The sequence below is a fragment of the Sus scrofa genome, chromosome 5 (genome assembly GCF_000003025.6).
Source record: "Sus scrofa isolate TJ Tabasco breed Duroc chromosome 5, Sscrofa11.1, whole genome shotgun sequence".
In the NCBI taxonomy this organism is placed as follows: Eukaryota; Metazoa; Chordata; class Mammalia; order Artiodactyla; family Suidae; genus Sus; species Sus scrofa.
The window spans coordinates 84,209,626-84,224,600 of record NC_010447.5 but is presented as its reverse complement, the minus strand read 5'-3'; the positions used below and the strand labels follow the sequence as shown (position 1 = coordinate 84,224,600).

The 14,975-nt window shown below is 37.2% G+C and overlaps 1 protein-coding gene across 14 annotated transcripts in view; it reads right to left on the bottom strand.

Annotated features, from left to right (window-relative positions):
* The window catches only part of ANKS1B (ankyrin repeat and sterile alpha motif domain containing 1B), a 1,068,238-nt gene that overhangs the window by 924,142 nt on the left and 129,121 nt on the right, over positions 1 to 14,975 (bottom strand). Inside the window, exon 1 of one of the 14 annotated variants that reach the window (XM_021093005.1) lies at positions 8,715 to 9,184. The exons of the other annotated variants lie outside the window; for them this stretch is intronic. Coding sequence (XP_020948664.1) covers positions 8,715 to 8,746 — 32 coding nt within the window. The 5' untranslated portion in view covers positions 8,747 to 9,184. Of the gene's footprint in view, positions 1 to 8,714; positions 9,185 to 14,975 lie in introns of those variants that run through there. 14 annotated transcript variants of the gene reach the window in all.

The following is a 14,975-nucleotide window of genomic DNA, read 5'->3' as shown; positions in this document are numbered from 1 at the left end:
AGTTTAGTTAAACAAAATGAGCATAAATAAGTCCTGATAGCTGGAATGTGATTATTTTAATAACAGAAAGTAAGAATTCATAGAATTAGATTTTAGATGACATTCAAGAGTGTGCTATTCATTCACCAGGAAAGAGAATTTCTAGAGAACAAAGTGGTAATAGAAACTGGAAAAATACAATTTTCTAAGTTTTATACCTAATGACATAAGAATTTTCAATCATTTCAATTATGTTAATTAATCTTTCCTTTACTTGAGATATTGATTCTGAGTCAACTTCATTTGGCCAGAGAACTTCCTCTAAGAATTAAGTCTGAAATGTCTTGGTACCGAGGCAGGAGATAGATAGGTCCCAAGCTGAGCAACTGGAATCTGTCCCATGTCGACAGATACTTCAAGATAAAAATTATGGCAGGAGAAAGGAGAAGCTGCATCCTGCTTGGATAAAAGATAAAGAGACCACATGCTTCTCATTCTTGAGGTCAGGGAGACTACCTGAACTACATATGTGCAGAAAGATTCCTCAGGGGTCAGAGAAGGTGGGTGCAGGTGCCCAATCATAATAGATCCTGTCAACTTCCTAAAAACCTCTGCACTAGAATCCATCTTGGCTAAAATATGTGCAAGCACACAGGGGAGGGCCCTGAGTCAGGCCAAACATGGACTTAAGGCCATACAAATCAAGGTGATTGGCCAGAGGAAGTCTGGAAGGGCTGTTCCCATACAAGTGACTTAAGCTACCACAAAGCATGCATCAGTCTCCCTCTCTCTCTTTCCTTTTCTGTCTATCTGCCTCTGTCTCTGTCTCTCTGCCTGATCACCCCACCCCACTAATGGAGCCCACCTGTATTTTGTTTTTCTTTTTCTTTTTTTGGCTACCTAGTAGAATATGGAAGTTCCCAGGCCAGGGATCAGACCTGAGCCACAGTTGCAACCTACACCACAGCTGCGCCAACACCAGATCCTTAATCCACTGTGCTGGGCCAGAGATTGAATCTTCATCCTAGCACTCCACAGATGCCATGGATCCCACACAGGAACTCCTGCATGTATTTCTCTCTTAATAAAACACTTTATTTGCCTTACTATTCTCAGTCTCCTTGCTCAATTTTTTCTCCAAAGGGACAAGTACTGGGGACCCACATCAAGCCTGCTGGCCCTTGAGGTCTAGTGGTTAGGGTCGAAGGCTCTCACTCTACAGCCACCCAAGAACAGCACCTCTTTTTTGAGTTACTGGACCCAATTCCAATGTGTGTGGGACCCTGGGGGGTGGAGGAGGGCTTCCTACACAACACCAAACAATTCTTGAACACCAGCTGGATGTCTGAGAATTCAATTCAATTCAACCCAACTCTGATACTATCTATACAGAGATAGCATCATATTCCACAGGTAAAGGACTCTGTCCTACAAGACTGGCCTCCACTTCAGATGCCAATCCCAAACCCAAGTTTTTATTTGTGTTTCTAACCAACTTACTACAAACTGGAGATTCCAATGACCCCTCCAACTAAGGAGGCCAATCACGAAACCAGGTTGTTACCTACACTTCTGATCAACTGGCTATAAATTAAAGGGTCCTACAACCCCCAGCTTTGCTTTGATTAATTTGCTAGAATGGCTCAACGAACTCAGAACTCATTTTACTTACTAGATCACTGGTTTATTATAAATGGATGTAGCTCAGGAACAGCCAAATGCATGGTGCAAGGTATGGCATAAGAGCACAGAACTTTCAATGTGCTCTCCAAGTGCACCACCCCAATCTCCATGTATTCACCAACCTGGAAACTCTAATCCCAGTCTTTTGGGGGAGTTTATAATGAAGCATAACCAATTAAATCATTGACCACTGATGATTGGTTCCTCCCAGCCCTTCCCCCATCTCTAAGGTCACAGAGGTGGGACTGAAAATTCCAACCTTCTAATAACTTGGTTGAATCTCCTGGCAACCAGCCCCTGTCCTTAGGTGCAGTCCAAAAGTCACTTTGTTAGCATAACAAAAGACATCTTTACTGCTCTTATCTCTTATGAAATTCCTAGGGTTTTAGGAACTCTGACAGAAACAGGACCAAAATAAAATATATGTCTTATTATGAGACATAATAAGAAATAATAAGCATATTTTTATTATAAGTCACAATATCACAGTACCCTAAAAATTTAAGTCACACAACTATAAATTGAATGCATATAATACTATCAATTTTTTTCCTGTGGAACTCTGAATACACTAACTCTGCTCCACTATCTTATAGACAAGAAGGTCATGTCAAATTGACTTGACTCTCTCTCCTTTTTGGACAATGCCTGCTTTTTAGTCTAAAAATCCTCTAAAATGGTTTCTTCGTCTACAGGATTCAGAAATTCCACTGGGATATATCTAAGGACAGGGTTTTTTTCCCTCAATAGTTTTGGTTAGCACTGTAAAAATTAATAAATAGAAACCTCAATTAAAGACAGATAAGAGGCCAGAAGGGGGAGCTCACATGCTCTGTGATGATCACAGAGCCCAACAGGAAGAAGAAACACTTCCTCTTCTTGCCTGGCAAACTCAGCCAATGAGAGACTGCACAACTCAGCCAATGTTAAGCCACTACTATCTGAAAATTTCAATTCCTCCAATGGACTCTTTGTTTACTACAGCACTCCCAATTCCTTTCCCCCTCCTCTCCTTGCTGTATGGGACTTGTGTGAGTGGCTCACCATGGTTGCAAACCCCAAAAGTCAGTACTTTGTTGATCCCAAATAAGCCCATTTTGCTGGAGAAAAAAACTACTGTTTAGGTCAATAGCACTTTCTTTGCACTTTCAATGAAAGATTCAAATTTGTCTTAAACTCCAGGAAATGTTACTTTATTTTGTTTTTATTACTGTTTTCTCTATCTACTTATTTTTCCTTTCTAGAACACCTATGACTAAAACATTCGATCCCCAGATATACCACATATGCCTTTTTTCTCTCATTTTTCTTTCTGTATATTTTTCCTTGCCTTTTTTTTTTTCATCTTTTAGGGCTGCACCTGCAGCATATGGAGGTTCCCTGGCTAGGGGTCAAATCGTAGCTGTAGCCGCTAGCCTACACCATAGCCACAGCAACACAGGATCTGAGCTGCGTCTGTGACCTACACCACAGCTCAGGCAACACCTGAGCAAGGTCAGGGATTGAACCCGTGTCCTCATGGATGCCAGTCTGGTTCGTTAACCGCTGAGCCCCAACAGGAACTCCCTGAAATATTTATTTTAATTGTATTCTAAATCACAGGTTTATGTTTTAAATGTCCATCACTATCTCTGAGTTATTTGCCTTTAAAACTCTTTCTTGTCTCTAACACGTCCAAGAAGCTTGAAAATTCTATTCTTTTTCTGTAGCCTTTATTTTAACATGTAAAACTTCAAAATAAAAGATTCTCTACCATCTAACTCAAATTTCCAATACACAAAACATATCAATAATTCTAATTTTTATAAATATAAAATACCTATTTTTGTCTTCTTTTTTATCCATAAAGAAAATAGCTAGAAGCATTTTACAATCCAAGAAGAAATATTCCAATTGTTTTAAGACACTTGAGGGACAGAGTTAATTTTGTATGAATACATTAAATTTACTTGATCGCTCTTTTTCTGTGAAGACTATATTAATGACAAGCTTCAAATTAATAGCTTTATTTGCTTTTGACAAAGACATATGGGAAAGTTCTTTTCAGGTAGTTGAATATACTCTAAATCAGTCAGAGATATAAACACTAGTTCAAGTTCCCCACAACTAAAAGAAATTTAAAAATCTGAGAAAAAATCCAAAAATAAGCACAATGAAAATGAAAGTGTATAAGAGAAGTTAAATATGCTCCCCCTTTCTTGTTCCTTTTTGTTTGACTTTCCAAAAAAAAAAAAAATCTGCACTGATGGAAGACATCTATATTTTCACTCTAAGTTTTAGTTCTCCAGGACATGACAATGACCAAATATTCTGACTGAATAGTCACTCTCTACACCTCCATATTTTCCACCTCCAGAAACTACTTCTATATGGAACTAAACTGGGTTTTTCACCCTGACCATTTGAAACCTTGTAAATCACCAAAATACAGAAAACTACAATGTTGCCTTGGTCTTCTATGGCAGAAAAATTGAAAATAATTTGAGAAAAATCCTAGCCATAACATGTTCAGGTCACAGTCAAAGACCCAGACTGTTTCTGATGCTCTACCTGTGTAAGCACCAGAAATGGCTGCCCCTGCCCTGCTATGACACCACTTTAGATCTAAGCATCCTCTGCCCCTCGTGCCCTCATCCTGCCCAGCTCTGTGAAGTAAGCAGGGCCATAACAGTCACTTGGCTCAAGATGGGGTGCAAGGCAGGGAGACTGGGGTAAATGAGCCAGACACCTGTGCAGTTTCAATTTACCCCTCAAGCCTTTTTGGGGAGTAAACAAGCATGTAAGCCCTCCTCAGGAGCAGAGCCCAGGCTTCCCACAGCCCTCCTGTTGGTTCCACCATGAACTATTCTTCTCAAACTATTCCTAAAATGTGAAAAGGATGAAACATGCCCAAATTCATTCAGTGAAATCACCAATACCCCGATACAAAAAAAAAAAAAAAACACAGACACTATAAAATTGGAAAATTAAAGGCCAATATTACTGACAAATACAGAAATAAAATATTAGCAACAAAATATTAGCCAAATGAATTCAACAATATATAAAAAGGATCCACCCCATGATCAAGGGAGATTTATTCCAGAGATGCAAGAATGGGTTCAATAGTCACAAACCAATCAAAGATATAATATTACATATAATATTATATTCCATATTAACAAAAGGAAGGATAAAAATCACAGATCATCTCAAAAGATGCAGAAAAAGCATTTGACAAAATTCAACATCCATTCATAATAAAAACTCTGATTAAAGCTGATACAGAGGAAACATATTTCAACATAACAAATGCCACTATGACAAACCCACAGTTAATATCATGCTCAATCATTAAAAGCTGAAAGACTTTCCACTAAATTCAGGAACAAGACAGAGACGCCCACTCTTGCCACTTCTATTTAACATAGTATTTAAAGTCCTAATCACAGTAATCAGGCAAGAAAAATAAAAGGCATCCAAACTGGAAGGGAAGAAGTAAAATTGTCACTATTTGTAGATGATGCGATATTATATACATAGAAAACTCTGAAGTCTCCAGCAAAAAGCTATTAGAACTAATAAATGAATTCAGAATGGCTTCAGGATTCAAGATTAATATACAGAAAGAACTGCTGCTTTCTTATACACTAACAATGAATTATTAGAAAGAGGATAGGAAGAAAACAATCCCATTTAAAATCACTTTAAAAAGAATAAAATATCTAGGAATAAACTTAACCAAGGAGGTGAAAAAACTATACTCTAAAAACTATAAAACACTGATGAAATTGAATATATTCAAAGAAACAGAAAGATATACCATGCTCTTATATTGAAGAATATTATTAAAATACTACCCAAAGAAATCTACAGATTAAATGCAATCCCTATCAAAATACTCACAAACTTTTTCACAGAACTAGAAAAAATAATCCTAACATTTACATGGAGTCACAAAATTAATTTTCTTTAATTTAAATTAAATCCTAGGAGTTCCCATCGTGGCGCAGTGGTTAACGAATCCGACTAGGAACCATGAGGTTGTGGGTTCGGTCCCTGCCCTTGCTCAGTGGGTTAACAATCCAGCGTTGCCGTGAGCTGTGGTGTAGGTTGCAAAGGTGGCTCGGATCCCACGTTGCTGTGGCTCTGGCATAGGCTGGCGGCTACAGCTCTGATTGGACCCCTAGCCTGGGAACCTCCATATGCCGCGGGAGCGGCCCAAAGAAATAGCAAAAAGACAAAAAAAAAATAATAAATTTAAAAATTAATTAATTAATTAATTAAATCCTAAAATTTAATTTCCAAATTGCCAAAGAGCAAAGCTGGAGGTATCATGCTCCCTGACTTCAGACTATGCTACAATGCTACAATAATCCAAACAGCATGGTACTAGCTATATGGAAGGACCGAGAGATTATCATACTAAGTGATGTAAGTCAGACAGAGAAAGACAAATATCATATGATATCACTTATATGTGTAATCTAATTTTTTAAAAATTGTACAAATGAATTTATTTATAAAATAGAAATAGAGTCATGGATTTTGAAAACAAACTTATGGTTACCAAAGGGGAAATGTGGTAGGGAGGGATAAATTAGGATTTGGGGATTAACATATACACACTACTATATAAGAAATAGACAAACAACAAGAACCTGCTGTATAGCACAGGGAATTCTACTCAATATTCTGTAATAACCTATATGGGAAAAGAATCTGAAAAAGAATAGATAAATATGTATAACTGAATCACTTTGCTGTACACCTGAAACTAACACAATATTCTATATTAACTAAAAAAATTGAAAAAAACAAAATAATAACAGTGTGGTACGGGCACAAAAACAGACACATGGATCAATGGAAGAGAACAAAGACCTTAGAAATAAACTCATGAACTTTTGATCAACTGATCTACAACAAAGGAAACAAGAATATATGATAGCAAAAGGAGAGTCTCTTCAATAGTGGTGCTGGGAAAATGACAGCTACTTATAAAAAATTGAATTAGTACTTTTTATCACACAACATATGAAAATAAACCCTAAATCAACTAAGACCTAAATGTAAGACTTGAAATCATAAAATTCCTATAAGAGAAAGGCAGAACACTCTTTGACATAAATCTTAGCAATATGGGGCGTCTCTCTCCTGAGGCAAAAGAAAAAGTAAAAATAATAAGACTTAAGTAAACTTAAAAGCTTCTGCACAGCAAAGGAAACCATAAACAAAATGAATAACCTACAGAATGGAAGAAAATATTTGCAAATGATATAACCAATAAGGGGTTTTATTCAAAACATATAAAGAGCTCATATAACTCAGCATCAAAAAAAAAACAAAAAAAAAAAAACAGGGAGTTCCCGTCATGGCACAGTGGTTAACGAATCCAACTAGGAACCATGAGGTTGAGGGTTCGATCCCTGCCCTTGCTCAGTGGGTTAAGGATCTGGCATTGCTGGGACCTGTGGTGTAGGTCGCAGATGCGGCTTGGATCCTGCGTTGCTGTGGCTCTGGCATAGACCGGTGGCTACAGCTCCGATTTGACCCCTAGCCCGGGAATCTCCATATGCCGTGGGACCAGCTCAAGAAAAGGTAAAAAGAAAGAAAAAAAAAAACCATTAATTGGGCAGATGACCAAATAGTCATTTTTCCAAAGAAGACACAGATAGACAACAGTCACATTAAGAAATCCTCAATATCGCTTGTCATCAGAGAAATGCAAATCAAAATCATAATGAGATATATCACCTCATACTTGTCAAAAGGCTTCACCCAAAAAGTCTATATAGGTAACAAATGTTGGCAAAGATGTGGGGAAAAGGGAACCCTAGTACACTGTTGTTAGGGTTATAAATTGGTGCAGCCACTATGGAAAACAGTATGGAGCTCCCTCAAAAAACTGAAAGTAGAACTACCGTATGAGCCAGCAATTCCACTGCTGAGTATATAGCCAAAGAAAATGAAAACACTGGGATTTCCTGCTGTGGCACAGTGGAAGTGAATCCAACTAATATCCATGGGGATGTGGGTTCAATCCCTATTCTCACTCAGTGAGTTAAGGATCCGGTATTGCTGTGAGCTGTGGTGTAGGTACAGACATGGCTTGGATCTTGAGTTGCTGTGGCTGTGGCATAGGCTGGCACCTCTAGCTCTGATTCAACCCCTAGCCTGGGAACTTCCATATGCCACAGGAGCAGCCCCAATAAGCAAAAAGAAAACACTAATTCAAACAGACACATGCACCCCAATGTTCACAGTAGCATTATTTATGATAGCCAAGATATAGAAGCAACCCAAGTGTCCATCAATAGATGACTGGATAAAGGAGATGAAGCATATACATATAATGGAATATTACTTAGCCATAGAAAAGAATGAAATTTTGCCATATGCAATAATGTGGACAGATGTAAAGGGTATTGTGTTCAGTGAAATAGTGAGAGAAAGACAAATATTCTATTTTATCACTTATATATCTAAAACAAAACAAATGAATGTATATAACAGAAGAGAAAGACTCACTGATATAGAGAACAAACTAGTGGTTACCAGTGAGGAAAGGGAAGTGGGGAGCAACAAGATAAGGGTAAGTGGGTGCGGGGGGGGGGTGTTTAAGAGACACAAACTACTACATATAAAACAAATAAGCAATAAAGATATATTGTACAGCACAGGGAAATACTGCCATTGATCTATAATAACTTTAAATGGAGTATAATCTATAAAATATCATTTGACTATGTTGTATACCTAAAACTAATATTAATATTGTTGTAATCAACCACACTGCAATAAAAAAAAAATTTAAGTGTATATTCATGGCCCTGTTGGCTGCTAAGAGTGAATCACTCTTGCAAATAAAATAAATATAAATACATTCATGTGCATAATATACTTTATACAAATCTTATGAATGGTGTTTTAAGAAATAACACATTTTGACACAAAATAAATCCTTACTTTGGCAATTTGACATGTGGTTCCTTGTGGTACTGCTTTCCTAGGAGGTCTGAATGTTACATAATCCAAAAAACCCAGATATATCTAGTTACCCTGTCACTTACCCTCCTAAAGAATCTATAGACACTTTATTCATTTTCTAAAGGATCTTGTTACCCTCCTGATCCAGATCAACCTACAATTAAAAACACAGAATCAATGGAATTATTTTTAGTTGTCTATAGGTACTCAGTTGTCTTCATCACTTTTTTTTTCTTTCAGATTTTATTTAAGCAAGGCTGCTTATTAGAAGAACATCTACAAATCATAATCAAACTAAAAGCAGCGTTTGTCTCCCTCCCCTATCACCCATTCTGTTGATAGTGTTATGCAGATTTTGTAAACAATTAAATCTGTTCACACGCAAACAATTTTGGTTTAATCATGAACAACAATAAAGTGGTTCACACACTTCTTTTATGTTCTTCATGAGCTACCCATACTCCTTTTAAAAGCATACTAATGTATCCTATTACATATTCCAAAGCTGTTACACATAAGCAAATGTTCTTTTCAAAATTCTTTTGACATGCTACTGGACTAGCTCCAGAAAAAGAATTAACACTTTTGGGGAATTTTACTGCATCCCTTTTAGTAGCCAAATAAGAAGCTGGTAGAGGAGTGGAGCCAAAGATTAAAATAAATGCATTATTCATTTTTAACATAGTAGGTTTTTCTTATTCTTCATTGTAATAGCTCGAGAAGTAATTTTACTGTTAACACTGAATTTCTTAAGTGGTGTTGTATAAATCATTTTTACAAAGAAGGAGGTTAAAAAGATTTTCTGCTCACCATCAGTACACAAAAATTGAACAAGTGACAATCTTCACATACAATATGCTTCCAATGAGCATGCTCTTATGCATAAAAAAGGAAACAAAGCATTTCAGGATTGTCTCTGTAAAAGGATTATTTAAAAAAAAAAGCACAAAGCAAGTTTCAGAGTGGAAAAATATGAAAGGTTCTGCAATAGTCAAAATCAGCACTGAATTTTTTTCTAAGGCAACATTTAAAGAAGGGCATCTATGTTATTTACATAATATAAACAATTTTTTAAATTTTTTTATTACTCAATGCATTTATTACATTTATAGTTGTACAATGATCATCACAATGCAATTTTATAGGATTTCCATCCCACAATCCCAGTGCCTCATAATATAAACAATTTTAAAAAGCACAAAGGTAGACTTAAGACAGCTAAAGAACCCAGCTCCTATACTATTAAATATTTTTATTTTTTTCTAAAAGTCACCTGATCAAAGGTGTTATTATTCTGCTGAGGTAAATATGTCCTAAAAATTGTCTCATGTTTTCTATGATGCTTACTAATCCAGCCTGTTCATATGTCTTGCTAAATACAACGAAATACTATGAATGCTATTCAGTTACCAATGATACAAAGTACAATTCAAGCTGTAGGGAAATGCTAGGATCTTTAATATAGAATAACAAATTATTCTCAAGCACAGCTTTCATCTTCCCACTCAACATCCAAATGCTGCAATCCATTCTATTTTTCTCTTATACCATACCACCAAAAACTTGTACTGAAGAAGTTAAGTGTGAGAATACAGAATCTAGTAGAATAGAAGGGAACTGAAAGAAAGACAATATAAAGGTGGAGAAGCTGACAAGGAGGGGGAAAAACAGGATAATCCTTTGAATTTAGTTACCAATCCTTAACAAATGTCTCCAGAGAGCTCACCCAGTATTCCTAGACCAGATGGAAAGAACAGTATGGTATAGAATTCTCCATCCCTAGATGCAGCTGTCATGAGGAACTGAGAAGCAATTCCTTGTTAGGAACTAACACTTAACACTAAGTTCCACGTGGGCTATACTATTCATTCATATACAGGCTGATCTCTAGATAGTGATTTTTTTTTGTTCCTTTTGCTGGTTTTCTACCTGGGTGCCTCTTAAATTTCTGCATCAATTCCCTGACCTTTCTCCAAAGCCTAATCATGCATTTCCAGGCCCTGCCAATGATCTACTTGGCACCTCTAACTCCACATGCCTGTAAATCAAACTCATTTTCCCCAAACCTGGGAAAAACACTTCCACTCCTTAACTTTTTCCCTGTAGTTGGCATGTTATCATTCTTCTAATCTTTTATGCTTTAAATTTCAGTGATCATTAAGTCTCACTCTTTCCCTGCCATCCTATTAAGATACTGCTAACTTAGTCTAATAACAAAATGTTTATCAAAAGTATATCCCCTTTCTTAATTCCACTCTAATCTCTCCCAAAGTTTGGATTCTCAAGCTTTCTCTATTCATTGCAAACATATACCTGGTCTCCTTACCTTTTTTTTTTTTTTTTTTTTTTTTGCTCTTTAGGTTCACACCTGTGGCAATATGGAAGTTCCCAGGCAAAGGGGCGCATTGGAGCTTCAGCTGCTGGCCTACACCACAGCTACATAAGCATAGGCACCAAGCTGAATTTGCGACCTATACCACAGCTGACAGCAACACCAGATCCTTAAGCCACTGAGTGAGACCAGGGATCGAACCCTCGTCCTCATGGATACTAGTCTTGTTCATTACTGCTGAGCCACAAGGGGAACTCTGGTCTCCTTACCTTTAACCTCTTAACCTCTTCCAATTCATTCTATGCACTACTACAAAACTAATATTCCTATAGCACAACTATGATCCTGCCACTCCAATGCTCAAAAATCTTCAGGAGCTTCACAGTGACTATTGAAAATATTTAAAATCCTTAAACTTAATTATCAAAGGGTTTCATGATCCCAACTCAACCTAACTTTCAAAATGATATCATACAATATCTTTCACATACTCTATGTTCAAACCACTGGACTAAATATATATATATATATATATATATATATATATATATTATATATTTTGTCTTTTCTAGGGCTGCACCTGTGGCATATGGAGGTTCCCAGGCTCAGGGGTCTTACAGGAGCTGCTGCTGCCGGCCTACACCAGAGCCACAGCAACACCAGATATGAGCCATGTCTGTGACCTACACCACAGCTCACAGCAACGCCGGATCCTTAACCCACTGAGCAAGACCAGGGATCAAACCTACAACCTCATGGTTTCTAGTCAGATTCATTTCCCACTGCACCACAGTGGGAACTCCTGGACTAAATAATATTAAGCGAATTTTTGTACCTGTGCCTTCTTTCTTTCCTCCACTAATATTTCCTCCTAGCTTACTCTGTGATAGATACTGAGAAAGACAGTAGGATGGATACACAAATGAACAGCAGATTTTACAGAGATTCTAAGCTTCTCTTGGAGTTACATAAGACTAGGATCTGAATTTAGATTTTGCAATTACTAGGTGACTTTGGACATGTTTTTAATCTGTAAGACATCTCACTAACCTGTGAAATGAGAATAATATCATCTACCTTGGAGAGTAGCCAGGACATTTAAGTGATATATTTTTAAATCCTGATATATAGTGTCTTGCATATAGGAAAGTCTCCATGTTTAGATACCATCAACTTCCCAACAGAGAAGGTATAGAGTATGCTAGTGGGTTAGCGCCAATCTGCCTAGATGCTGAGCCACCAGACAGCAACTGCAGCTTTCTTCTATTCCTTTTCTCCAAATTTAGAATTTGCAGAGACAACTAAAGCAAAGTCCACAGCTGAGCCAAAGTTTGTGCCTCTTTAACTCTTTGCCCAGTGGTATTTCCACTCTCCCACACCATCACACTGTGGCCCCAGACAATTTCAGGCAAGAAGCATCAGTGTTAATGAGCTGTTGGACAGCTTGAGAAACTGACAGAGCTATATACCCATAGGTATATGGGTATCATAGGCAAATAATTTAGTGTCCCCTTTAAATCTATATTATTTAATTAACTGCAAAACTTACTTCATGAGGGAAGGGTACGTCCCAATTGTAATAGTTTTTCTACTCCAAGATACTATCTTACTTAGTGAAAAGGGACAAATTTAAATCTTGTCACATTATGAAAAACTGAGCTAACTAGTGCTATGTTTCTAATCTACTCCAGTAATATTTTAACATCCTTTATAGTTTGGGATCATGACTTCATAACAGCCTTTAATTCAAGTCTGTATATGAAAAATGACCTCAAAAAATGAGTTATCTATATGGTGTTTGAAGAAGTCTGACAGTTTTCATCTTAATTCCAGAAGCAGTAAGTTCTAAGATACACTGGAAAGATTAAAAAAGAGCAGCTGGGAAATCTGAGAAACTATGAATGCTTAGAATCCAAGTGAAAACTCAAGTCACAGTTTTTGTTTGTTTTGTTTTTTTCCTTTTAGGGACACACCCGCAGCACATGGAAGTTCCTAGGCTAGGGGTTGAATTAGAGCTGCAGCTCCCAGCCTACATGACAGCCACCAGCAACTCGGGATCCGAGCCACATCTGCAACCTACACCACAGCTCACAGCAATGCCAGATCCTTAAACCACTGAGTGGGGCCAGGGATGGAATCCACATCCTCATAGATACTAGTCAGGTTCATTACCGCTGAGCCACAAAAGGAACTCCCTAAAGTCATAGTTTTTGGAAATTTATTTACATGTAACTGTATCTCTGGAAAAAAGTAAATAGCGGGGAAAAGGTTTGACATAAAGTAGACTTATGAACTCATCTACTGACTCAATAGAAGCTGGAAAAAATAAGCATGAACTACCTCCGAATCCAACCAAAAAAAAAAAGAAGTATTACTTTGCCCTTTATTTAAATCTAAATTAGAAGTTCTTTTACTTAGACCTGCCCCTCAACTTGGACCACATAATAAACATGCATGAGGATCTGGCTGCCTAGAATCCATCTCTTCCTTCTTTCAACAATAGCACCTCATTTCCTTTCAGTGAACTCTCTCTTCCCTATTGTACGCATTCTTGCTGTGACTATAAATCAACATATCCTAGCTTTCTCCTAAACAGGGATGAGCAATAATCCAGCTATGCCAATGAGACTCTCTCCAAAATTTAGATTTGAAGTAGAATAGCTTAAGAATGGAAAGATAAAATTCCAGAATTGGAGCTCTGAAAAGGCTAATGAGAAGACCCCGCTGTTTAGACACCTAATCCTGCTCCCAGCCTGGTCTCCAGCCCCTTCTAGAAGCCACCCAGAAACATCCGAATACATTCCTTTTCTGCTTCCTCCGCTAGAGGTGATTTCTATGGCTGGCAACCTAGAAACTCCTGAAGTGGAATTGAAGCCTTTTTGCCTAACTTTGTGCCTGGTCTTCCTAACTAAAAATACAAATACTTTAAATGAAGTTATCCTGCACTAGAATAGTTTTTATGGCTCTATTCCAGAAGTACCTGGTATACTTTTATCAAACATATAGAACTTAAGTTTGTTTTTTGTTTTTTGTTTTGCCTACCTACAATTCCTCATTTTTAATAGAATTTATCAGAACTATTCCCAGTGTTCCCTGCCACATTTCCCCATTAATCAATTTTCTTGTATTAAGGTTAGCTGCATTTATTTGTGCATCTGCTATTCTAAACAGTTAAGTAATTTAAGTGGCTCATATTCTGGTTTAACTGTTAACTATTTTCTGAGCATCGTCAATATCAGTGCTCCTTATTCCAATAACTATTCTCAAAAATGTAGTATTATTGGAGTTCCCGTTGTAGCTCAGTGGTAATGAACCCAACTAGCATCCATGAGGACGAGAGTTCAACCTGCTCAGTGGGTTAAAGGATCCGGCATTGCCATGAGCTGCAGCGTAGGTCGTAGACACGGCGGGACCGTGGCTGTGTTGTAGGGCGGTAGTTGAAGCTCCAATTGGACCCCTAGCCTGGGAATTTCCATATGCCACAGGAACAGCCCTAAAAAAAAAAAAAAAAAAAAAAAAAAAGCATTATGTTAAGATTATTTTATCAAAAAGTTAATTGTTAAACGTATGATACTTGTTCCCCTAAGGTCTCTTCTGTGAAAAAAATTGCCATAAGAAGATCTGAATTTGTATTTTGGCCTGTGGAAGTTTAGAAATCTGAAAAATGTACAGATAATCTAATCTAAGCCTATCATTTTACGGATAAGGGAATTATGGTCTCCTTAGGTCATTCTCCTTGACTTCCAGTTAGTTTTATTTTTACATTTCTTCTTTCACTGAAAGGTGGTTCAAGGAAGAAGATAACATAAATTTTTGGTAATCCTTGTTAAACAAGAAAAAAAGAAAAAGAAATAACTTGACATCCTATGTCAGTGGCACAGTAATCTCTCAGCAACTTAAATGCATAACCTTACAGTATCTTCAACTCATCCTTTCCTTCTACATCTTCTACTCACTATAAAGATTAAATTAAAGCAATGTGGAGTTCCCACTGTGGCCCAATGAGATCTGC